The following is a 27,348-nucleotide window of genomic DNA, read 5'->3' on the forward strand; positions in this document are numbered from 1 at the left end:
TTTGTGTTGTGTGGGAACATAGGGAAGAAACGAGGACTTACCCGCCGTCGCGGTAGAAACCAGGTCCGCCAAGCCTTCCCCAAACAGGACATTACCTTTGAAGGGTAAAGCTTCCATAGCTCTCTTGGAATCGGCGTCAGCATTCCATTGATGTATCCACAGCGCCCTCCTGGCCGAAATCGACATGGCATTGGCTCTTGACCCCAAGAGACCAACCTCCCTCGCCGCATCCTTCAGGTAATCTGCAGCGTCCTTGATATAACCAAGAGTCAGAAGAACATTATCTTTTTCAAGGGTATCCATGTCAGTGGTCAAATTCTCGGCCCATTTAGCAATAGCACTACTCACCCACTCCGACGCCACTGCAGGTCTGAGCAATGCGCCTGTATTAGCGAAAATGGACTTCAGAGACGTCTCCAGCTTGCGATTCGCCGGATCCTTGAGAGCTGCCGTGTCCGGAGATGGAAGCGCCACCTTCTTAGACAAACGAGATAGAGCTTTGTCAACATTTGGAGACGACTCCCATTTTTCCCTGTCATCAGAGGGGAAAGGATACGCCATATAAATCCTCTTGGGAATCCGCCACCTCTTATCCGGCGACTCCCAAGCCTTTTCACAAAGAGTATTCATTTCATGAGAGGGGGGAAATTTCACTTCAGGTTTTTTTCCCTTTGAACAAACAAATCCTTGTTTCCTGCACCGCCGGTTCATCAGAAATGTGTAAAACATCTTTTATAGCCACAATCATGTACTGAATACTCTTTACTAAACGCGGATGCAAAGCCGCCTCAGAAAAATCGACGTCAGAGTCAGAGTCGGTATCAGTATCTGCCACCTGAGTAAACGGCCGCTTCTGCGAGCCCGATGGGGTCTGTACCTAAGATAAAGCCTCCTCTATGGACTTTTTCCACACCTGCGTCTGTGACTCAGACTTATCTAACCTCTTAGATAACGAAGCTACATTCGTATTGATTGTAGTTAATAACGTGAGTAAATCAGGTGTCGACAGACCCAAATCCAGACCCACAACTTCACCCCCTACAACCTCGTCCGGTGAATCACATTCAGCCTCCGACATGTCGACACGATTGATCGACACAGCGACACACACACAAAATGCCTCAGCTAGGGGACAGGCCTATAGTGAAGCCCAGAAAGAGACCCAGAGGGAGTATGCCAGCTCACACCCCAACGCCTATATATCCCTATAGGGGATATATAATACCAGCCCTGCTAGAATAAACTAATACACCACACTGCGCCTGAGAAATCTCCCCGTTACTTGCAGGGAGCGATGGAGGTCCGGCCCAGCGTCTCCTTGCTGCCGCGTGGAGGAGAGGAAGATGGCGCCGTGAGCCGCACGCTAAGCTCCGCCCCTTCTCGATGGGCTTCAGCGCGCCTGATTTGAAAATGCCGACGGGGGCCGATGAACGGTGCCGAGGCACCGACAGTGCTTCTGCCGGCTACCCGGACCCCAGTGACCTGCTGCCCAGGGCGCCCCCCCCAGCGCCCTGCACCCTGCTAGTGCCATCCGCGCAGGGCTGTTTCTAGCCAATTTGGCTCCCAGTGCGAGATTTAAAAATGCGCCCCCCCATGACATAAAAAAATGTGCCCCCCCCCCACACCTAGATTAAAAAAAAAAAACTTGCGCGCGCACCCAGCAAGGGGGCATGGCCTCATCTAAATGGGTGTGGCCTCGTCTGAAAAGACTACCTCACAATCCAGTTTTTGACCCTGCTCCAACAGATCACGACCACCACAGGAAAAAAAAATTCTACCATATTAAGCCCCACACAGTAATGCCCCCTGCACCATATTATGCCACACACCGCAATGCCCTTGATACATTAAATCCCCACACTACGGCAGGCAAGAGTCCTCATTTCACACATTACGGCAGGTATCCCCATTTTACACATTGAGAGAGAGAGAGAATACTTAAAGAGGCGATTACCGCTCTTCGGTCCGCCTCACCAGTCGCTCCTCACTCCGGCCTTTCCCTCTTCCTAACTTGGATCCCCCTCTGTACACCGCTTGGGGGGGGAGTTTCGTGGAGTGACGGTGTTGCGTCGTGACGTAACGACGCAACCGTGTCATTCCGTGAAACTCCGCCCCCCGAGCGGGTTACTTCGGGAGAAATAGGAGGGGGAAGCAGGGAGCCACAGTTAGTGCCGTGGCGGGCGCCCAGTGAGGTTGCACTGCTCGCCTGCCCCAAGAAACGGCCCTGCATCCGCGATGTGTGTGGGAGCATGGAGTGCAGCGTCTCCGCTGCGCTGTACCTGGTCACCGAAGTCTTCTGCCGTCCTGAAGACTTCTGATCTTCTCATACTCACCCGACTTCTTTCTTCTGGCTTCTGTGAGGGGGTGACGGCGTGGCTCCGGGAACAAGCAGCTAGGCGCACCAAGTGATCGAACCCTCTGGAGCTAATGGTGTCCAGTAGCCGAGAAGCAGAGCCCTTAAACTAAGAAGAAGTAGGTCCTGCTTCTCTCCCCTCACTCCCACGCTGCAGGGAGCCTGTAGCCAGCAGGTCTCCCTGAAAATAAAAAACCTAACATAAAGTCTTTTCCAGAGAAACTCAGGAGAGCTCCCTGTGAGTGTCCAGTCAGTCCTGGGCACAAAGTCTAACTGAGGTCTGGAGGAGGGGCATAGAGGGAGGAGCCAGTTCACACCCAGTCTTAAGTCTTTTCAGTGTGCCCAAGCTCCTGCGGATCCCGTCTATACCCCATGGTCCTTTTGGAGTCCCCAGCATCCTCTAGGACGTAAGAGGGGAAAAAATCTTGTGTCGACCTTTTGACTGTTGACCCATTGACTCATAACCCACAGACACATGTATAGACATATTTCCTGTGAAAGCCTGAGAGATCATGCACAGATACGCTGATGGTGATAATGATCGCCAGGACTAGGGCTGTAGAAACCCTTTCCCCTGCACAGCTGGATCGGGCCTCTTACACAACTGGGCCAGGGTAATTAATACTCATCCCCTCTCTTGGTGCCCCTGGCCAGTACTAGCTACCCATTTCTAATTGGCTGACTGCAAACACACTTCTGGAGCTACCAGTGCTCACATCATTGCTTGGGCATATATTACATGATTTTGTGGACATACTTTACTGAGTTATTTTTCTTTTTTATTTGCATACCAGGTATATCTGAGGTTTTCAAATACTGCTAAGACGGCCTTGGAGAGAAGCTTAGATATCGGGTAACGTACACTGGGGAAATACTATGGCCATACTATCCGCAGGGCGTCATACTGCCACATAAAATGCCTGTCAGTCTGGCCGTGTATGTCCCTCTTAACACACAAATGTTTAAAAAACTTGGGTGTAACTGTCTCTGACATGTAACTGGTGTAAACCTAAAGCCTATGGTGGCTCCCACTTGCACACATCCATTTTACAGTGAACACATTTTGCATGTATATTTTCTTTCTGCAAATGCCTAAGGGGGCGATTCAGAGATGGACGCAGATTGTGGCATCAGCAGCAAGATCTGCGTCCATCTCCTCACATGCTGAGGGCCGCCCAGCACAGGGCAAGGCCGTCCACCGTATGTGGCGCCACCTCACGATGCGTCCACAATGAAAATGCATCAATTTAAGGTCAACCCCTGTTCACCGCCATTTCTCTAACGTCCTAGTGGATGCTGGGGACTCCGTAAGGACCATGGGGAATAGACGGGCTCCGCAGGAGACATGGGAACTTTAAGAAAGAATTTAGGTTCTGGTGTGCACTGGCTCCTCCCTCTATGCCGCTCCTCCAGACCTCAGTTTGATACTGTGCCCAGACGAGCTGGGTGCTTTTCAGTGAGCTCTCCTGAGTTCGCTGAGAGAAAGTATTTTGTTAGGTTTTTTATTTTCAGGGAGCTCTGCTGGCAACAGACTCCCTGCATCGTGGGACAGAGGGGAGAGAAGCAGCCCTACTCTCTGATGCTAGGTCCTGCTTCTTAGGCTACTGGACACCATTAGCTCCAGAGGGATCGTACGCAGGATCTCACCCTCGCCGTCCGATCCCAGAGCCGCGCCGCCGTCCCCCTCGCAGAGCCGGAAGACAGAAGAAGGGTGAGTATGAGAAGCAAGAAGACTTCAAATCGGCGGCAGAAGACTCCATTCTTCACTGAGGTAACGCACAGCACTGCAGCTGTGCACCATTGCTCCCACACACCTCACATACTCCGGTCACTGTAAGGGTGCAGGGCGCAGGGGGGGGGGGGGGGCGCTCTGGGCAGCATTTGGAACCTCTTTTTGGCAAAAGTAAACATATACACAGTTGGGCACTGTATATTTGTATGAGCCCCCGCCAAGAAAATGCATATTTAAGCGGGACAGAAGCCCGCCGTCGAGGGGCGGGGCTTCTTCCTCAGCACTCACCAGCGCCTTTTTTCTCCACAGCTTCGCTGAGAGGAAGCTCCCCAGGCTCTCCCCTGCAGATTCACGGTAGAAGAGGGTAAAAAGAGAGGGGGTCACATAAATTAGGCGCAAAAACACAATATAAACAGCAGCTACTGGGTTAACATTAAGTTACTGTGTTATTCCTGGGTTATAGCGCTGGGGTGTGTGCTGGCATACTCTCTCTCTGTCTCTCCAAAGGGCCTTGTGGGGGAACTGTCTTCAAAAAGGGCATTCCCTGTGTGTGTGGTGTGTCGGTACGATTGTGTCGACATGTCTGATGAGGAAGGCTATGTGAAAGCAGAGCGGGAGCAAATGAATGTGGTGTGTCCGCTGACGGTGCCGACACCTGATTGGATGGATATGTGGAAGGTTTTAAATGATAATGTTAATTCCTTACATAAAAGGTTAGAAAAAGCTGAAGCCTCAGGACAGTCAGGGTCCCAACCAATGCCTGATCCTATATCGCAAAGGCCGACAGGGTCTCAGAAGCGCCCACTATCCCAAATTGTTGACACGGATACCGACATGGATTCTGACTCCAGTGTCGATTACGATGATGCAAAATTACAGCCAAAATTGGCTAAATCCATCCGTTATATGATTATAGCAATTAAGGATGTGTTGCACATCACAGAGGAAACCCCAGTCCCTGATAGGAGGGTACATATGTATGGGGAAAAGAAGCCACAGGTAACCTTTCCCCCCTCACACGAGCTAAATGAGTTATGTGAAAAGGCTTGGGAATCTCCAGATAAAAAACTGCAGATTTCCAAAAGGATTCTTATGGCGTATCCTTTCCCGCCAACGGACAGGTTACGCTGGGAATCCTCCCCTAGGGTGGACAAAGCTTTAACACGCTTATCCAAGAAGGTAGCCCTGCCGTCACAGGATACGGCTACCCTCAAAGATGCTGCGGATAGAAAACAGTAGGGTACCCTGAAGTCCATTTATACACATTCAGGTACCTTACTGAGGCCGGCGATTGCGTCGGCCTGGGTGTGTAGTGCTGTAGCAGCGTGGACGGACACCCTGTCTGAGGAACTTGATACCTTAGACAAGGATACTATATTATTGACCCTGGGGCATATTAAAGACGCTGTCCTATATATGAGAGATGCTCAAAGAGACATTAGTCTACTGGGTTCTAGAATAAATGCTATGTCGATTTCTGCCAGAAGGGTCCTGTGGACTCGGCAATGGACAGGTGATGCCGACTCAAAAAGGCATATGGAGATTTTACCTTACAAGGGTGAGGAATTGTTTGGGGAGGGTCTCTCGGACCTGGTCTCCACAGCTACTGATGGAAAGTCAAATTTTTTGCCATATGTTTCCTCACAGCCTAAGAGAGCACCGTATTATCAAATGCAGTCCTTTCGATCACAGAAAAACAAGAAAGTCCGAGGTGCGTCCTTTCTTGCCAGAGGCAGGGGCAGAGGAAAGAAGCTGCACAACACAGCTAGTTCCCAGGAACAGAAGTCCTCCCCGGCCTCCACAAAATCCACCGCATGACGCTGGGGCTCCACAAGCGGAGCTAGGCCCGGTGGGGGCACGTCTTCGAAATTTCAGCCACAAGTGGGTTCACTCCCAGTTGGATCCCTGAGAAATAGATATTGTGTCTCAGGGATACAAGCTGGAATTCGAGGAGATGCCCCCGCACCGATACCTCAAATCGGCCCTGCCAGCTTCCCCCCACGAGAGGGAAATAGTGTTAACTGCAATTCACAAATTGTATCTTCAACAGGTGGTGGTCAAGGTTCCCCTCCTTCAACAAGGAAGGGGTTATTATTCGACCATGCTTGTAGTCCCGAAACCGGACGGTTCGGTCAGACCCATATTGAATTTAAAATCCCTGAACATATACCTGAAAAGGTTCAAATTCAAGATGGAATCGCTGAGAGCGGTCATCGCAAGCCTGGAAGGGGGGGGTTTTATGGTGTCTCTGGACATAAAGGATGCATACCTTCATGTCCCCATTTATCCACCTCATCAGGCGTACCTCAGATTTGTGGTACAGGATTGTCATTACCAATTTCAGACGTTGCCGTTTGGTCTCTCCACGACACCGAGAATATTTACCAAGGTAATGGCGGAGATGATGGTACTCCTGCGGAAGCAAGGAGTCACAATTATCCCATACTTGGACGATCTCCTCATAAAAGCGAGATCAAGAGAGCAGTTGCTGATCAGCGTAGCACTTTCTCTGGAAGTGTTACGGCAACACGGCTGGATTCTAAATATTCCAAAATCGCAGTTGGTTCCTACGACTCGTCTGCCTTTCCTGGGCATGATTCTAGACACAGACCAGAAAAGGGTTTATCTCCCGATGGAGAAAGCTCAGGAACTCATGACACTGGTCAGGAACCTATTAAAACCAAAACAGGTGTCAGTGCATCACTGCACTCGTGTCCTGGGAAAGATGGCGGCATCATACGAGGCCATTCCCTTCGGCAGGTTCCATGCGAGGACTTTTCAATGGGACTTACTGGACAAGTAGTACAGATCACATCTTCAGATGCATCGGTTAATCACCCTATCCCCCAGGGCCAGGGTATCACTCCTGTGGTGGCTGCAGAGCGCTCACCTTCTCGAGGGCCGCAGATTCGGCATTCAGGACTGGATCCTGGTGACCACGGACGCAAGCCTCCGAGGTTGGGGTGCAGTCACACAGGGAAGAAATTTCCAAGGTCTGTGGTCAAGTCAAGAGACTTGCCTTCACATCAACATTCTGGAACTAAGGGCCATATACAACGCCCTACGTCAAGCGGAGACCCTGCTTCGCGACCAACCGGTTCTGATTCAGTCAGACAACATCACCGCAGTGGCTCATGTAAACTGCCAAGGTGGCACAAGGAGTAGAGTGGCGATGGCGGAAGCCACCAGAATTCTTCGCTGGGCGGAGAATCACGTAAGCGCACTGTCAGCAGTGTTCATCCCGGGAGTGGACAACTGGGAAGCAGACTTCCTCAGCAGACACGACCTCTACCCGGGAGAGTGGGGACTTCATCAGGAAGTCTTCGCACAGATTACAAGTTGGTGGGAACTGCCACAGGTGGACATGATGGCATCCCGCCTCAACAAAAAGCTACAGAGGTATTGCGCCAGGTCAAGAGACCCTCAGGCGATAGCTGTAGACGCCCTGGTGACACCGTGGGTGTTCCAGTCGGTCTATGTATTTCCTCCTCTTCCTCTCATACCCAAGGTGCTGAGGATAATAAGAAAAAGAGGAGTGAGAACAATACTCATTGTTCCAGATTGGCCAAGAAGGACTTGGTATCCAGATCTGCAAGAAATGCTCACAGAGGACCCGTGGCCTCTTCCTCTAAGACAGGACTTGTTGCAACAGGGGCCCTGTCTGTTCCAAGACTTACCGCGGCTGCGTTTGACGGCATGGCGGTTGAACGCCGGATCCTAGCAGAGAAAGGCATTCCGGATGAGGTTATTCCTACGCTGATAAAGGCAAGGAAGGACGTGACAGCTCAACATTATCACCGTATATGGCGAAAATATGTTGCTTGGTGTGAGGCCAGGAATGCTCCTACGGAGGAATTCCAGCTGGGCCGTTTCCTTCACTTCCTACAGTCCGGAGTGAATTGGGGCCTAAAATTGGGTTAGAGACGTTAGAGAAACTAGGACGTTAGAGAAAATAAGATTTTACTTACCGGTAAATCTATTTCTCGTAGTCCGTAGTGGATGCTGGGCGCCCGTCCCAAGTGCGAAATTCTTCTGCAATACTTGTATATAGTTATTGCTTCAATAAGGGTTATGTTATGGTTGCATCAGGGTTGACCTGATGCTCTGTTGTTTATCATACTGTTAACTGGTTGTTTTCACGAGTTATACGGTGTGATTGGTGTGGCTGGTATGAATCTTGCCCTGGATTACCAAAATCCTTTCCTTGTACTGTCAGCTCTTCTGGGCACAGTTTCTCTAACTGAGGTCTGGAGGAGGGGCATAGAGGGAGGAGCCAGTGCACACCAGAACCTAAATTCTTTCTTAAAGTGCCCATGTCTCCTGCGGAGCCCGTCTATTCCCCATGGTCCTTACGGAGTCCCCAGCATCCACTACGGACTACGAGAAATAGATTTACCGGTAAGTAAAATCTTATTTTTTTTATCGCAGCAGCTGCATGTGACGTCACTCAGCCGATCTGAAAACGCTCCCGACACCCCCTCGTTTCGACCTCCACACTCCTGCAACCCCGCCCCCTCAAACTCCCTCCACTGTCCCTCAAGGAGAGGGGTCACGCATGTGCACTGCGGCCGGTGCTCGTGCACAGACAAGATGGACACGGCCGCTGCATACAGACGCGAATCTGCGTCCATCTCTGAATTGCCTCTTTAAACTGCAGTCTCATTATTGGTGATAAAATGTATTTCAGTGCTTAAAAAATGACATACTTGTATAACTAAAAAAAACATGACGGTGGTAACATCCAAATCTGGGCGCTGATTCTTAGGTTAAGAAGCTCAGCTTTGAAAAACAGATCCCCTGTAAAGAAGAAAGCGTGCGATTGCAGCGATTAGCACAGTAAAAGTATAATTGTAAGGGCTTCTGCTGATATCTCAGCTCAGACTAAGGGAAAAGGTTGCGGTATCTGAGGTAATTAAGAGATGATTTTGGTCAAGAGAGCTGTTAAATGCATTGTAAAATTGTTTTAGAGCCTCATTAGGTACTAGACAAGAGCCTGCCGGAGAGACAGTTGTAAAGGAGGTAAAGGAGCAGTGTCTAGGGAAAGTAAGGTCATTATAACTTAACATGCTTTCCCAACACATACAGTACAATGACACCAGAGGTAATGGACGCATTATGGGGATGATGCAGAGTTGGTATCAAATAGTGTATTCAAACTGAAATCTAAAGCAGCCAGTATTTACCCTGCACAGAAACAATATAACCCACCCAAATCTAACTCTCTCTGCACATGTTACATCTGCTCCACCTGCAGTGCACATGGTTTTGCCTATAGAACCCCTTTTACATCGCAAAAATAACCCGGTTTTGACCCGCTATATTGTTGGGTCGATACGGGTCGATATGCGATGTGAAAGGGGTTAGTGACCCATTCCCGGGTCACCTGACACGGTAATTCAATCTGAGAAGAAGTTATTCCCCAGTTAAATATCTGGTCAGGTGCAGTGTGAAAGGTTTGCCGGGTCATTGCGATCTGGGATCTGTGCACTGCATAGGGAGAGGCGGTGCGGAGATGATCTCATCTCTCAGTGCCACCTCTGTACGCACCCCGATGCCGGCTTTGTCCCTGCCCCTCGATGGCATATTGCCAGGTCGGGATGGCAGTGTGAAGGGTCCAATGCTGCGTCGCACCCGGGAAGGACCCGTATCCAATAGTTTGACCCGGCATTGCGGTATAAAAGCACTATTAGTGTGCTTTTTTTGGTTTGCTAACAAACTTGAATAACCCCAATAGTCTGCAGATGCGATATAAGAAAGGACCTTGCACTATTCACGTATACTGCACATATATATCTTACAGCCATCAGATGCCTCAGTAAAAGATATTGCATTTTATATCACCTGTAAGAAGCATTGATGGATTCACTACAGAGCATTCAGAGACCCAACAGCATGAGAAGTGGCTCCTAGGAGCCGTAAGCTTTATATTACAGGGCAGCTGTCACTTAGGCACAAAGGCACATTAAACAGGTAACAGAACAGACAGCCTACCATTAAGCATATGTTCCACTTACTGTGTCACAGCTCTATAATTTATTCACATTATTTACATGTCTGCATGAATTGCACACTGGAGATATTCACTATTAATGAGGCTGTATGGACCCTGTGTACTGGCAGCAGTGTGCTCACTAGGCTCCTATATATCATTATTCGCAATAGTATGCATGTCACTAGAAGCCCAGATTCAGCTTTCAGTTCTGTACTGTGGAAAATAAGTGAAATAGTTTATTATAATAAAATAATTCTCTAATTTCTATAGTCAATAAATATTTTTTAACAATGCTTCCCGTTGGCTAACACCAAGCTGGGATGGCATTAACATTACAGCGATGCCATTAGTATGTACGTAGGCCGAAACAGAAGCAAGCTGTATCGCCAAGCCTTGCGCCATGCATCCTAAGCCTTTGTGTCGGAGTTGCGCTCTACAACTAGGTTGGACATATTTGTGAGATTTTTTTTAAATTAGCATGTGTCTAGACCGCGCATGGGTTCTGATTGTACAGAAGGGGTCATTCAGACTGGATTGCTGCAGCAGCAGCGATCGTAGTCTAATCCCTTTATGGAGTGCGCTCGCACCCCGGGAGCCCAGTGAGCTTCTAACAGCATCTCTGGGCTGCGATCGCCTCTGCCTGATTGACAGGCAGAGGCAGTTTCGGGGCGGGAGGGGGCAGCCGCTGCAACCCAGAATGCAGCAAGTAACCCCCTGCAGCGCGCAGGAGCTGTGCAGGCAGGGAGATACTCGCAGAATGTAAAAGCATCGCCGCTGTGCAATGCTTTTTCACTCTTGCGGGGGAGGGGGACAGGGCCAAACATGCGGGGCGGACTAGCCCTGGGCTGGGCATCCCATCGCATGTCTGAGTAAATGATCATAGATGTGCTAAATTTAGCACATCTACGATCAGATCTGAATTACCCCCAGAGTCGCTGTTGAAATTTCAAACCCACGCATTGAGAAATACATTGAAAAAGTCTTGGGCGTTCCTGTGTGGGTGCTATTCAGATACAGAGCTGGTCCATCTCATGTATGAGAGTGAGATGGGCAGGTGTGATGTGTCTGCGTATACAGACACTCATACAATCATATCAGAGACCATACTTGGACAGAGAAACTGCACCTGCCATTGGGTTCCTGCAGGTTTCAATGGTGCTTCTAGACGCACAAAGCCGTATTTTAGCTAGAGATGAGCGCCTGAAATTTTTCGGGTTTTGTGTTTTGGTTTTGGGTTCGGTTCCGCGGCCGTGTTTTGGGTTCGAACGCGTTTTGGCAAAACCTCACCGAATTATTTTTGTCGGATTCGGGTGTGTTTTGGATTCGGGTGTTTTTTTCCAAAAACACTAAAAAACAGCTTAAATCATAGAATTTGGGGGTCATTTTGATCCCAAAGTATTATTAACCTCAAAAACCATAATTTACACTCATTTTCAGTCTATTCTGAATACCTCACACCTCACAATATTATTTTTAGTCCTAAAATTTGCACCGAGGTCGCTGTGTGAGTAAGATAAGCGACCCTAGTGGCCGACACAAACACCGGGCCCATCTAGGAGTGGCACTGCAGTGTCACGCAGGATGTCCCTTCCAAAAAACCCTCCCCAAACAGCACATGACGCAAAGAAAAAAAGAGGCGCAATGAGGTAGCTGTGTGAGTAAGATTAGCGACCCTAGTGGCCGACACAAACACCGGGCCCATCTAGGAGTGGCACTGCAGTGTCACGCAGGATGGCCCTTCCAAAAAACCCTCCCCAAACAGCACATGACGCAAAGAAAAAAAGAGGCGCAATGAGGTAGCTGACTGTGTGAGTAAGATTAGCGACCCTAGTGGCCGACACAAACACCGGGCACATCTAGGAGTGGCACTGCAGTGTCACGCAGGATGTCCCTTCCAAAAAACCCTCCCCAAACAGCACATGACGCAAAGAAAAAAAGAGGCGCAATGAGGTAGCTGTGTGAGTAAGATTAGCGACCCTAGTGGCCGACACAAACACCGGGCACATCTAGGAGTGGCACTGCAGTGTCACGCAGGATGTCCCTTCCAAAAAACCCTCCCCAAACAGCACATGACGCAAAGAAAAAAAGAGGCGCAATGAGGTAGCTGTGTGAGTAAGATTAGCGACCCTAGTGGCCGACACAAACACCGGGCCCATCTAGGAGTGGCACTGCAGTGTCACGCAGGATGTCCCTTCCAAAAAACCCTCCCCAATCAGCACATGATGCAAAGAAAAAGAAAAGAAAAAAGAGGTGCAAGATGGAATTATCCTTGGGCCCTCCCACCCACCCTTATGTTGTATAAACAAAACAGGACATGCACACTTTAACCAACCCATCATTTCAGTGACAGGGTCTGCCACACGACTGTGACTGATATGACGGGTTGGTTTGGACCCCCCCAAAAAAAGAAGCAATTAATCTCTCCTTGCACAAACTGGCTCTACAGAGGCAAGATGTCCACCTCATCTTCACCCTCCGATATATCACCGTGTACATCCCCCTCCTCACAGATTATCAATTCGTCCCCACTGGAATCCACCATCTCAGCTCCCTGTGTACTTTGTGGAGGCAATTGCTGCTGGTCAATGTCTCCGCGGAGGAATTGATTATAATTCATTTTAATGAACATCATCTTCTCCACATTTTCTGGATGTAACCTCGTACGCCGATTGCTGACAAGGTGAGCGGCGGCACTAAACACTCTTTCGGAGTACACACTTGTGGGAGGGCAACTTAGGTAGAATAAAGCCAGTTTGTGCAAGGGCCTCCAAATTGCCTCTTTTTCCTGCCAGTATAAGTACGGACTGTGTGACGTGCCTACTTGGATGCGGTCACTCATATAATCCTCCACCATTCTATCAATGTTGAGAGAATCATATGCAGTGACAGTAGACGACATGTCCGTAATCGTTGTCAGGTCCTTCAGTCCGGACCAGATGTCAGCATCAGCAGTCGCTCCAGACTGCCCTGCATCACCGCCAGCGGGTGGGCTCGGAATTCTGAGCCTTTTCCTCGCACCCCCAGTTGCGGGAGAATGTGAAGGAGGAGATGTTGACAGGTCGCGTTCCGCTTGACTTGACAATTTTGTCACCAGCAGGTCTTTCAACCCCAGCAGACCTGTGTCTGCCGGAAAGAGAGATCCAAGGTAGGCTTTAAATCTAGGATCGAGCACGGTGGCCAAAATGTAGTGCTCTGATTTCAACAGATTGACCACCCGTGAATCCTTGTTAAGCGAATTAAGGGCTGCATCCACAAGTCCCACATGCCTAGCGGAATCGCTCCGTGTTAGCTCCTTCTTCAATGCCTCCAGCTTCTTCTGCAAAAGCCTGATGAGGGGAATGACCTGACTCAGGCTGGCAGTGTCTGAACTGACTTCACGTGTGGCAAGTTCAAAGGGCATCAGAACCTTGCACAACGTTGAAATCATTCTCCACTGCACTTGAGACAGGTGCATTCCATCTCCTATATCGTGCTCAATTGTATAGGCTTGAATGGCCTTTTGCTGCTCCTCCAACCTCTGAAGCATATAGAGGGTTGAATTCCACCTCGTTACCACTTCTTGCTTCAGATGATGGCAGGGCAGGTTCAGTAGTTTTTGGTGGTGCTCCAGTCTTCTGTACGTGGTGCCTGTACGCCGAAAGTGTCCCGCAATTTTTCTGGCCACCGACAGCATCTCTTGCACGCCCCTGTCGTTTTTTAAAAAATTCTGCACCACCAAATTCAAGGTATGTGCAAAACATGGGACGTGCTGGAATTTGCCCATATTTAATGCACACACAATATTGCTGGCGTTGTCCGATGCCACAAATCCACAGGAGAGTCCAATTGGGGTAAGCCATTCCGCGATGATCTTCCTCAGTTGCCGTAAGAGGTTTTCAGCTGTGTGCGTATTCTGGAAAGCGGTGATACAAAGCGTAGCCTGCCTAGGAAAGAGTTGGCGTTTGCGAGATGCTGCTACTGGTGCCGCCGCTGCTGTTCTTGCGGCGGGAGTCCATACATCTACCCAGTGGGCTGTCACAGTCATATAGTCCTGACCCTGCCCTGCTCCACTTGTCCACATGTCCGTGGTTAAGTGGACATTGGGTACAACTGCATTTTTTAGGACACTGGTGAGTCTTTTTCTGACGTCCGTGTACATTCTCGGTATCGCCTGCCTAGAGAAGTGGAACCTAGATGGTATTTGGTAACGGGGGCACACTGCCTCAATAAATTGTCTAGTTCCCTGTGAACTAACGGCGGATACCGGACGCACGTCTAACACCAACATAGTTGTCAAGGACTCAGTTATCCGCTTTGCAGTAGGATGACTGCTGTGATATTTCATCTTCCTCGCAAAGGACTGTTGAACAGTCAATTGCTTACTGGAAGTAGTACAAGTGGGCTTACGACTTCCCCTCTGGGATGACCATCGACTCCCAGCGGCAACAACAGCAGCGCCAGCAGCAGTAGGCGTTACACGCAAGGATGCATCGGAGGAATCCCAGGCAGGAGAGGACTCGTCAGACTTGCCAGTGACATGGCCTGCAGGACTATTGGCATTCCTGGGGAAGGAGGAAATTGACACTGAGGGAGTTGGTGGGGTGGTTTGCGTGAGCTTGGTTACAAGAGGAAGGGATTTACTGGTCAGTGGACTGCTTCCGCTGTCACCCAAAGTTTTTGAACTTGTCACTGACTTATTATGAATGCGCTGCAGGTGACGTATAAGGGAGGATGTTCCGAGGTGGTTAACGTCCTTACCCCTACTTATTACAGCTTGACAAAGGGAACACACGGCTTGACACCTGTTGTCCGCATTTCTGGTGAAATACCTCCACACCGAAGAGCTGATTTTTTTGGTATTTTCACCTGGCATGTCAACGGCCATATTCCTCCCACGGACAACAGGTGTCTCCCCGGGTGCCTGACTTAAACAAACCACCTCACCATCAGAATCCTCCTGGTCAATTTCCTCCCCAGCGCCAGCAACACCCATATCCTCCTCATCCTGGTGTACTTCAACACTGACATCTTCAATCTGACTATCAGGAACTGGACTGCGGGTGCTCCTTCCAGCACTTGCAGGGGGCATGCAAATAGTGGAAGGCGCATGCTCTTCACGTCCAGTGTTGGGAAGGTCAGGCATCGCAAACGACACAATTGGACTCTCCTTGTGGATTTGGGATTTCAAAGAACGCACAGTTCTTTGCGGTGCTTTTGCCAGCTTGAGTCTTTTCAGTTTTCTAGCGAGAGGCTGAGTGCTTCCATCCTCATGTGAAGCTGAACCACTAGCCATGAACATAGGCCAGGGCCTCAGCCGTTCCTTGCCACTCCGTGTGGTAAATGGCATATTGGCAAGTTTACGCTTCTCCTCCGACAATTTTATTTTAGGTTTTGGAGTCCTTTTTTTTCTGATATTTGGTGTTTTGGATTTGACATGCTCTGTACTATGACATTGGGCATCGGCCTTGGCAGACGACGTTGCTGGCATTTCATCGTCTCGGCCATGACTAGTGGCAGCAGCTTCAGCACGAGGTGGAAGTGGATCTTGATCTTTCCCTAATTTTGGAACCTCAACTTTTTTGTTCTCCATATTTTATAGGCAGAACTAAAAGGCACCTCAGGTAAACAATGGAGATGGATGGATTGGATACTAGTATACAATTATGGACGGACTGCCACGGTTAGGTGGTATAAAAAAACCACGGTTAGGTGGTATATAATACAATTATGGATGGACGGACTGCCTGCCGAGTGCCGACACAGAGGTAGCCACAGCCGTGAACTACCGCACTGTACACTGGTTGATAAAGAGATAGTAGTATACTCGTAACAACTAGTATGATGACGGTATAAAGAATGAAAAAAAAACCACGGTTAGGTGGTATATATTATAATACAATTATGGTTGGACGGACTGCCTGCCGAGTGCCGACACAGAGGTAGCCACAGCCGTGAACTACCGCACTGTACACTGGTTGATAAAGAGATAGTAGTATACTCGTAACAACTAGTATGACGACGGTATAAAGAATGAAAAAAAAACCACGGTTAGGTGGTATATATTATAATACAATTATGGTTGGACGGACTGCCTGCCGAGTGCCGACACAGAGGTAGCCACAGCCGTGAACTACCGCACTGTACACTGGTTGATAAAGAGATAGTAGTATACTCGTAACAACTAGTATGACGACGGTATAAAGAATGAAAAAAAAACCACGGTTAGGTGGTATATAATACAATTATGGTTGGACGGACTGCCTGCCGAGTGCCGACACAGAGGTAGCCACAGCCGTGAACTACCGCACTGTACACTGGTTGATAAAGAGATAGTAGTATACTCGTAACAACTAGTATGACGACGGTATAAAGAATGAAAAAAAAACCACGGTTAGGTGGTATATATTATAATACAATTATGGTTGGATGGACTGCCTGCCGAGTGCCGACACAGAGGTAGCCACAGCCGTGAACTACCGCACTGTACACTGGTTGATAAAGAGATAGTAGTATACTCGTAACAACTAGTATGACGACGGTATAAAGAATGAAAAAAAAACCACGGTTAGGTGGTATATATTATAATACAATTATGGTTGGACGGACTGCCTGCCGAGTGCCGACACAGAGGTAGCCACAGCCGTGAACTACCGCACTGTACACTGGTTGATAAAGAGATAGTAGTATACTCGTAACAACTAGTATGACGACGGTATAAAGAATGAAAAAAAAACCACGGTTAGGTGGTATATATTATAATACAATTATGGATGGACGGACTGCCTGCCGAGTGCCGACACAGAGGTAGCCACAGCCGTGAACTACCGCACTGTACACTGGTTGATAAAGAGATAGTAGTATACTCGTAACAACTAGTATGACGACGGTATAAAGAATGAAAAAAAAACCACGGTTAGGTGGTATATATTATAATACAATTATGGTTGGACGGACTGCCTGCCGAGTGCCGACACAGAGGTAGCCACAGCCGTGAACTACCGCACTGTACACTGGTTGATAAAGAGATAGTAGTATACTCGTAACAACTAGTATGACGACGGTATAAAGAATGAAAAAAAAACCACGGTTAGGTGGTATATAATACAATTATGGTTGGACGGACTGCCTGCCGAGTGCCGACACAGAGGTAGCCACAGCCGTGAACTACCGCACTGTACACTGGTTGATAAAGAGATAGTAGTATACTCGTAACAACTAGTATGACGACGGTATAAAGAATGAAAAAAAAACCACGGTTAGGTGGTATATATTATAATACAATTATGGTTGGACGGACTGCCTGCCGAGTGCCGACACAGAGGTAGCCACAGCCGTGAACTACCGCACTGTACACTGGTTGATAAAGAGATAGTAGTATACTCGTAACAACTAGTATGACGACGGTATAAAGAATGAAAAAAAAACCACGGTTAGGTGGTATATATTATAATACAATTATGGATGGACGGACTGCCTGCCGAGTGCCGACACAGAGGTAGCCACAGCCGTGAACTACCGCACTGTACACTGGTTGATAAAGAGATAGTAGTATACTCGTAACAACTAGTATGACGACGGTATAAAGAATGAAAAAAAAACCACGGTTAGGTGGTATATAATACAATTATGGTTGGACGGACTGCCTGCCGAGTGCCGACACAGAGGTAGCCACAGCCGTGAACTACCGCACTGTACACTGGTTGATAAAGAGATAGTAGTATACTCGTAACAACTAGTATGACGACGGTATAAAGAATGAAAAAAAAACCACGGTTAGGTGGTATATATTATAATACAATTATGGTTGGACGGACTGCCTGCCGAGTGCCGACACAGAGGTAGCCACAGCCGTGAACTACCGCACTGTACACTGGTTGATAAAGAGATAGTAGTATACTCGTAACAACTAGTATGACGACGGTATAAAGAATGAAAAAAAAAACCACGGTTAGGTGGTATATAATACAATTATGGTTGGACGGACTGCCTGCCGAGTGCCGACACAGAGGTAGCCACAGCCGTGAACTACCGCACTGTACACTGGTTGATAAAGAGATAGTAGTATACTCATAACAACTAGTATGACGACGGTATAAAGAATGAAAAAAAAACCACGGTTAGGTGGTATATATTATAATACAATTATGGTTGGACGGACTGCCTGCCGAGTGCCGACACAGAGGTAGCCACAGCCGTGAACTACCGCACTGTACACTGGTTGATAAAGAGATAGTAGTATACTCGTAACAACTAGTATGACGACGGTATAAAGAATGAAAAAAAAACCACGGTTAGGTGGTATATATTATAATACAATTATGGATGGACGGACTGCCTGCCGAGTGCCGACACAGAGGTAGCCACAGCCGTGAACTACCGCACTGTACACTGGTTGATAAAGAGATAGTAGTATACTCGTAACAACTAGTATGACGACGGTATAAAGAATGAAAAAAAAACCACGGTTAGGTGGTATATAATACAATTATGGTTGGACGGACTGCCTGCCGAGTGCCGACACAGAGGTAGCCACAGCCGTGAACTACCGCACTGTACACTGGTTGATAAAGAGATAGTAGTATACTCGTAACAACTAGTATGACGACGGTATAAAGAATGAAAAAAAAACCACGGTTAGGTGGTATATATTATAATACAATTATGGATGGACGGACTGCCTGCCGAGTGCCGACACAGAGGTAGCCACAGCCGTAAACTACCGCACTGTACTGTGTCTGCTGCTAATATAGACTGGTTGATAAAGAGATAGTATACAATACTACTAATATACTGGTGGTCAGGCACTGGTCACCACTAGTCACACTGGCAGTGGCACTCCTGCAGCAAAAGTGTGCACTATTTAATTTTAATATAATATTATTTATCATGTACTCCTGGCTCCTGCTATAACAACCTGCAGTGCTCCCCAGTCTCCCCCACAATTATAAGCTTTATATACAATACATTGATGTGCAGCACACTGGGCTGAGCAGTGCACACAGACTGAGTCACTGTGTGACTGTGTATCGTTTTTTTCAGGCAGAGAACGGATATATTAAATAAAACAAACAACTGCACTGTCTCTGGTGGTCACTGGTCACTGTGGTCGTCAGTCACTAAACTCTGTCTGCACTCTCTTCTAATCTACAGTATCACAGCAATCTCTCTCTCTCTCTCTCTCTCTCTTCTAAATCTAATCTAAATGGAGAGGACGCCAGCCACGTCCTCTCCCTATCAATCTCAATGCACGTGTGAAAATGGCGGCGACGCGCGGCTCCTTATATAGAATCCGAGTCTCGCGAGAATCCGACAGCGTCATGATGACGTTCGGGCGCGCTCGGGTTAACCGAGCAAGGCGGGAAGATCCGAGTCGCTCGGACCCGTGAAAAAAAAAGTGAAGTTCGTGCGGGTTCGGATTCAAAGAAACCGAACCCGCTCATCTCTAATTTTAGCGTACTGTATATAGATGAGCTGGGGGCGTCTCTGCACATTCAGACACATGGATGTACACCGGGGAAGGGCTTTGTAGCACAGACATGCCACTGGCAAAAGGAGCAGACACAGGCGAAGCTACATCTGACTCCAAATCAGTCCCTTTAAACGAATTTCTTTGCATTAAAAAATTACTAATCCTAAATACCTAGTACACTACATGAGAATTTTATGTGACTAAGGGGGACATGTACTAAGCAGTGATAAAAGTGGAGAAGTGAGTCAGTGGAGAAATTTCCCATGACAACCAATCAGCTGCTCCATACAATTGTATAGTATGCAAATTAGAAATGTTACGTCAGTGCTGATTGGTTGCCATGGACAACTTCTCCACTGGCTCACTTCTTCACTTTTATCACTGCTTAGTACATGTTCCCTGAAGACACAAAATTGCGTAAACAGTGTGGCACCACAAGAAACGCTATCCGTGGCGGAGCATCTAAGCCATACTAGGCCGTACCATATGGCGTCAAAGGATAGGTGTGTAAGCATACATCTTTACAAGATTTATGTTACAGGACCACGATATACAGAAAATGTTAAATAATCCCATGGGTATATTAGCAGAAAGCACAGGACAGAGTGGGAGGGACACAGTTTATTATTAATGTTCTAAAGTGTGGTAGGTGTTATATTAACTGTATTTCATAGTTACTGTAAGCCCCAACCCAATTGGTGTTTAAAAAAAAGGTATTTACTATGGGTATGCAACACATCAGTTCAATATACACCGGCACTTACGGTTGCAGTGAGGAATGAACCACTTGCCCTCTTTTCTCCTTTAAAATGATTGTGTTTCCCATTGAGGGTCACTAGTGTAAGGTGTAAGGCTGCACATTTTTTAAAGCTACCCAGTAGTTTTTTTTTTTGTTACAAACTAATTAACGTTATGCAACCAGCAGACCCCCCTTAGGGCAAAGCGGTCACTCCGTTGATCCCCAAGCCCTTTACATGAGTAAATGGAGCATTCAAACTGCCGTGCCATGGCCACCACTCCCATCCACAGGGTAGGTGGTCATATGTAAAAATACTGGTATGTGGGCATTTGTAAACATACTGTAAGTTCCACCCTGTTGTCATTTACATGCAATTATTGTCAAACAAAAAAAAAAAAAGTAGCAAAGGCATAAAATTTGTAGCCGGTTATCCGGCCTATTAGTGGCTGCAAATCCAGTTTTAGAGTTGTTTGGAGAACTGAGGAGCTTGTATTGCAGTGTTTGTGTCCACTACCAGTAAAAGACTTGTTAAACAGTGCTACATTGTGGGAAGGAAGATTCTTGTCAACACAAACATTAGCAGGAAACTAAAAACTTACTTTTTGTAACAACACCTTCAAGCCGGATGATATTTGGATGATCAAACTGTCCCATGATACTTGCTTCTCGGAGAAAATCTCTCCGCTGCCTGTCCATATAACCTCCTTTTAGAGTTTTAATGGCCACTGGGATTTCCTTCTTTGTAGGAATCTTCAATCTTCCACTGCACACCTCTCCAAATTCCCCTAAAAGATAACTTGGTATTAATATAAATAGCACTCATATCGTGGTGTAAATTGTACAGCCTGCGTTCATAACATTTCTCATGTCTGCTCCAAACACAGTAACAATGAGAAATCATATTCTACTCGTATTATTTACACTGTATGTCAGGAATACCACACACATCTCCCTGCATCGAGAATAATATTATCCTTTCATCCTGTTATACTCAACTGTACAGTACAAGAAATGCAAATTGCTACTTCCACTTTACTTTTGTATTAATGAAATAGAAGATATATTGTTACAAGTGGTTATTATTGATAGTATCTAATAGAAAGCAAGTCACAAAACAATAAAACAGTAATATGTAATGCTGACAAATGGTCTTTCAGCTCCACTACTGAAAAAAAAATACATACAAAATATTCTAATAAACATGTTTAGAGAACACTGAACATTAAAAAAAAATTTCATCTGTTACTGCCACTCGGAGATGGAAATAACAATACAAATGGTGGTGGTACAGTACATGCACCACTGCATAATTTGTTAAATGGTCAGTAGGACATGCTATTGCAAGTAACCCTTTAGTATACTGGATGAAATGCATCAAAATATCCATTTTCACCTGGCAATTGGGCATTTCACTGTTAGATAAATATGCACCAATGTTTCCATCTCACCTTTTGTTTAACTACAGGTATACAATGTTGGACAGTGGGTACCAGAGCAAGTTGGGAAACATTGGGGGAGATTCAAATGTTTGAAAAGTCGGTTGGGTGTCTGTTTTTCCCTGTCTATTAGATAGGAGAAAACAGACACCCAACTGACTTCTCTAACATTTGAATCTCCCCCATTATGTTTTTCATCTTCTAATATAGAATACAGAAGAATTCAAATGAACATTAAAGCTTTGAATCAAACAGAGTGATCTAAGCACTACTTATCGCACTATCATTGTATCACTAATTGACTCATTCTTTCACTTACTCGCAGCGACTGCGGGTGTAAAATTATCGCAGGGGGGCTATCTAATTAGCCCCAATAAGCTGGCGCATTCTAGAGCTTATCAGGGATTTTGATTTACCTGCCTCCAGCAGGCGAAGCAAAGTCCCTGATAACAGCCTTGTTTTCGGATGAAACCTGTGTGTTTACGGGTGTAAATGCCCTTTCTAACGGACGAGCTAATCGAATAGCCCAACTGCAACACCCAAAGAAACATCGGGAAGGGGGGGGGGGGGAGGTTACTCCCGATGTCTCTTCAGGGCTAATTGAATATCCCCGTCAGTGTTATTATTTCTCTCCTTCAAATACCGATTTCACGTACTTCACAAGATTAAGCAGCCGTGCGTTTGTGTACTCCAGTATAAATAATCAGCAGTACAGGAAGATTGTTTTGATCATTGCCACTAAATGTACCAGACATTAAAGTTGTACTATGCAGATCATCCTAAGTCCTATTTTGCATATACTTTACTTTATCTATTGGTACACTAATAAAATATCACTCTTCTCCAAATATTCCCAGATGTATATTGATTTACTGCAATACTGTATACTTTACTTAAATATTGTATGTTTCATTAGGGATAACTTTTAAAAATGGATTTATTTAACTTCTGAATTTCTTACTATTTACGGCGCTGCACTAAACTTTCTTCCTAAAAATATTTTCATACAGCAACTTTGGACTTTATTCAGATTCGTATGCAAAACTCATGGTGGGGGATTTGTGTATGTGCAGAACAGGTCATGTATGATTACTCGCAGTCCCCGCATGGTTGACATGCTGCGGCATTTGGGAAAGGGAGTGGGGTTGGGGACCGTTCAGTATGATTTGCCAGCAGATGGGATGCCGACAGTCAGAATACCGACGTCGGAATCCCAATAGTTGAAATCCCAACAGGGGGGAGGTAAGACTGTTCCCCAACTTCCTAACCCTCCTGTTCCGCAGCCTAACCCTCACCTTCCCCCTTTGTTTCTGACCCTAACCTCCCCCAGAGTAGTGCCTAAGTCTAACTTACCTGCCCCACAGCCTAACCCTAACCCTCCCCCCTTAGTACCTAAACTAAACCCCCCCCCCCAGTGGTGCCTAAACCTAACCCACACCCCCTCGCAGCCTAACCCTAACCCTCCCTCCTTAGTGCATAAATCTAACACCCCTCCCCCCTGGTGGTGCCTAACCCTAATCCCCTGTCCCGCAGCCTAGCCCTGACCCTTTCCCCTTAGCATGGGCCCCGATTCCGTGGGTGATCCCACCAGGTCCATCCAGCAATGGCCAGCTCATGATGTGACGTCACCGTGCTCCCTCCCGGCCGCACGCCATATGCTGCCCTGCTGCCCGCAGTGTGACGTGCTGACGTCACACCGCGCTCCCTCCCGGCTGCCCACCCTGCGCTGTCCACCCGCCTGACCTTTGCTGTCCTCCCACCCACGACCCGAAGACACACACGCAGAACAATTCTGAGGCAGTGCGACTGAGGGAGCCATAAATCAATAAGGGCAGTCCCGACAAAAACTGGGTCAGTGGCCCACATGACAGTAGGAAATTCCCACTGGGAATGTACACCTGGCTGGTATTACTGAGGTGAGGATGACCTCCATCAGCCATTTGTAATACCCTGAAGCTATGGCACCATGGGGATCCCCTTGTGATTTTTTTTTTGTTATGTTTACATTGTGGAACTACAAGTCCCAGAGTAGATCGTGGGCTGAACTGTGATGTTCCCTGTCAGATTGAGACAGGGATTTTGCCGCCAATTCTCTGGTCCTGTCAACTCTTACCCAGCAACATAAAAAGTCCGGGAAACAGGTCCCCAGCTGATTGGGTCCCCTGGGTTGTAGGGCAGAGTGACCAGGGGGTGGTCTGTTGCTGGGGCCCCGGGAGCCAGTCATCATAGAGGAGAGGGGAGGTGGAGGAGCACCAGTACCCTTAAAAGAAGCCTCACAGCACAGGAGAGAGAGAGACCTGGAGGAATGGGAATATGTACCTGGGGAAGTGGAGCCATGTAGTGTCCAGAGCCTGAAGACTGGAGTATGCAGCGCTGGGAGGATCGCTGCCAGAGGAGCCCTGGAGGAATGGGAAGATTACCTGGGGAAGGTGTCGCCATGTAGCCCCAGGAGCCGCCTGCCAGTGTGTGAGGACTGTCTGCGCAGAGAAGAAGCCGAGGGGAGAACCAGCGACCGGAGCACCAGTGCCAGAAGAATGCCGGAGACCCTGCCTGAGGAGAAGAGCTGGCCGCGTCAGTGCCAGCGGGGATGGAGTGCGGAGAAGAGCCGCCGCTGCTGAGAGACTGGAGCGCTGGGCCGGAGGAACCGCAGCCCGTCCAGCAGAGCAGTGATGACATCCGTCCCCTGGATTCCAAGGAGCGGCAGATGAGAAGCGCGCAGGCACCGCGAAGGACGACCCCGGGAAGAAGACCCCAGCGAGGACCCCTGGCGGCTGGAGTACGGCGAGGACCCGAGAAGACCCCAGCGTAGAGATGACGGCGCGGACCGGAGTCTGCTGCACAAGAGGAGTGAAGACCCGGAGACGGCGCGGCGGCAGCTGAAGAGGAGAAGACCGGACCGGAGACTGAGGAGGGAGACTCCAGACAGCCACGCTGAAGATGCGGAGGATCGGAGGTGGCAGAAGCGCCGCAGCGATGGGTGAGAACTTGCAAACAACCCTTCCGCTGCCAGAAACTCTGCCCCTGTTGAGCCCTTCCGCTGCTTGAACTCTGCAAAGAGGGGACATAGTATTAGTAAAGGGTGTAGACACCCCTAAGATCCCCTGTGTCCGGTATTTAACCCCTTCCGCTGCGGGAACTCTGCATTGGGGGACACATTATTTAATACGGAGTAGGCACCCCTTCTGTTAGTGAGAGGGGTATACTGATAGTTCTTTTTATGCAAGCTCCGCCCAGCAGTGTGAAAGCTAATGTTAATGCATTTATCTGCTATTAAGGAATGCTGATACTGATAGTTCTTTTTATGCAAGCTCCGCCCAGCAGTGTGAAAGCTAATGTTAATGCATTTATCTGCTATTAAGGAATGCTGGTACTGATAGTTCTTTTTTATGCAAGCTCCGCCCAGCCGTGTGAAAGTTAATGTTAATGCATTTGTCTGCTATTAAGGAATGCTGGTACTGATAGTTCTTTTTATGCAAGCTCCGCCCAGCAGTGTGAAAGCTAATGTTAATGCATTTGTCTGCTATTAAGGAATGCTGGTACTGATAGTTCTTTTTATGCAAGCTCCGCCCAGCAGTGTGAAAGCTAATGTTAATGCATTTATCTGCTATTAAGGAATGCTGGTACTGATAGTTCTTTTTATGCAAGCTCCGCCCAGCAGTGTGAAAGCTAATGTTAATGCATTTATCTGCTATTAAGGAATGCTGGTACTGATAGTTCTTTTTATGCAAGCTCCGCCCAGCAGTATGAAAGCTAATGTTAATGCATTTATCTGCTATTAAGGAATGCTGGTACTGATAGTTCTTTTTATGCAAGCTCCGCCCAGCAGTGTGAAAGCTAATGTTAATGCATTTGTCTGCTATTAAGGAATGCTGGTACTGATAGTTCTTTTTATGCAAGCTCCGCCCAGCAGTGTGAAAGCTAATGTTAATGCATTTATCTGCTATTAAGGAATGCTGGTACTGATAGTTATTTTTATGCAAGCTCCGCCCAGCAGTGTGAAAGCTAATGTTAATGCATTTATCTGCTATTAAGGAATGCTGGTACTGATAGTTCTTTTTATGCAAGCTCCGCCCAGCAGTATGAAAGCTAATGTTAATGCATTTATCTGCTATTAAGGAATGCTGGTACTGATAGTTCTTTTTTATGCAAGCTCCGCCCAGCAGTGTGAAAGCTAATGTTAATGCATTTATCTGCTATTAAGGAATGCTGGTACTGATAGTTCTTTTATTGCAAGCTCCGCCCAGCAGTGTGAAAGCTAATGTTAATGCATTAATCTGCTATTAAGGAATGCTGGTACTGTAGTTCTTTTTATGCAAGCTCCGCCCAGCAGTGTGAAAGCTAATGTTAATGCATTTGTCTGCTATTAAGGAATGCTGGTACTGATAGTTCTTTTTTATGCAAGCTCCGCCCAGCAGTGTGAAAGCTAATGTTAATGCATTTATCTGCTATTAAGGAATGCTGGTACTGATAGTTCTTTTATTGCAAGTTCCGCCCAGCAGTGTGAAAGCTAATGTTAATGCATTTATCTGCTATTAAGGAATGCTGGTACTGATAGTTCTTTTTATGCAAGCTCCGCCCAGCAGTGTGAAAGCTAATGTTAATGCATTTATCTGCTATTAAGGAATGCTGGTACTGATAGTTCTTTTTTATGCAAGCTCCGCCCAGCAGTGTGAAAGCTAATGTTAATGCATTTATCCGCTACTAAGGAACGCTGGTTACCTGAGACTGTTGTTTACAAGCCATAACCAGCCTGCTTTAATTGTGCACAAGTTACCTGCTTACCTGCTACTTGTATTGATAACGCTGGTTACCTGAGACTGTCGTTTAATAGCCATAACCAGCCTGCTTTAATCGTGCACAAGTTCCTGCTTACCTGCTACCTGTATTGCTAACGCTGGTTACCTGAGACTGTCGTTTAATAGCCATAACCAGCCTGCTTTAATCGTGCACAAGTTCCTGCTTACCTGCTACTTGTATTGCTAACGCTGGTTACCTGAGATTGTCGTTTAATAGCCATAACCAGCCTGCTTTAATCGTGCACAAGTTCCTGCTTACCTGCTACTTGTATTGCTGACGCTGGTTACCTGAGACTGTCGTTTAATAGCCATAACCAGCCTGCTTTAATCGTGCACAAGTTCCTGCTTACCTGCTACCTGTATTGCTGACGCTGGTTACCTGAGACTGTTGTTTAGTAGCCATAACCAGCCTGCTTTAATTGTGCACAAGTTACCTGCTGACCTGCTACTTGTATTGCTAACGCTGGTTACCTGAGACTGTTGTTTATTAGCCATAACCAGCCGGCTTTAATCGTGCACAAGTTCCTGCTTACCTGCTACCTGTATTGCTGACGCTGGTTACCTGAGACTGTTGTTTAGTAGCCATAACCAGCCTGCTTTAATTGTGCACAAGTTCCTGCTTACCTGCTACCTGTATTGCTAACGCTGGTTACCTGAGACTGTCGTTTAATAGCCATAACCAGCCTGCTTTAATCGTGCACAAGTTCCTGCTTACCTGCTACTTGTATTGCTAACGCTGGTTACCTGAGACTGTCGTTTAATAGCCATAACCAGCCTGCTTTAATCGTGCACAAGTTCCTGCTTACCTGCTACCTGTATTGCTGACGCTGGTTACCTGAGACTGTTGTTTAG

General features: G+C 47.3%; 1 protein-coding gene across 3 annotated transcripts in view; it reads right to left on the minus strand.

Annotated features, from left to right (window-relative positions):
• LOC135050113 (ephrin type-A receptor 6) overlaps positions 1-27,348 on the minus strand; it is a 1,497,116-nt gene that overhangs the window by 254,237 nt on the left and 1,215,531 nt on the right. For all 3 annotated transcript variants that reach the window (XM_063956287.1, XM_063956286.1, XM_063956285.1), the window contains one exon: positions 20,864-21,049. In XM_063956287.1, coding sequence (XP_063812357.1) covers positions 20,864-21,049 — 186 coding nt within the window. The remainder of the gene's footprint in view (positions 1-20,863; positions 21,050-27,348) is intronic.

The sequence above is a fragment of the Pseudophryne corroboree genome, chromosome 2 (genome assembly GCF_028390025.1).
Source record: "Pseudophryne corroboree isolate aPseCor3 chromosome 2, aPseCor3.hap2, whole genome shotgun sequence".
Taxonomy (NCBI): domain Eukaryota; kingdom Metazoa; phylum Chordata; class Amphibia; order Anura; family Myobatrachidae; genus Pseudophryne; species Pseudophryne corroboree.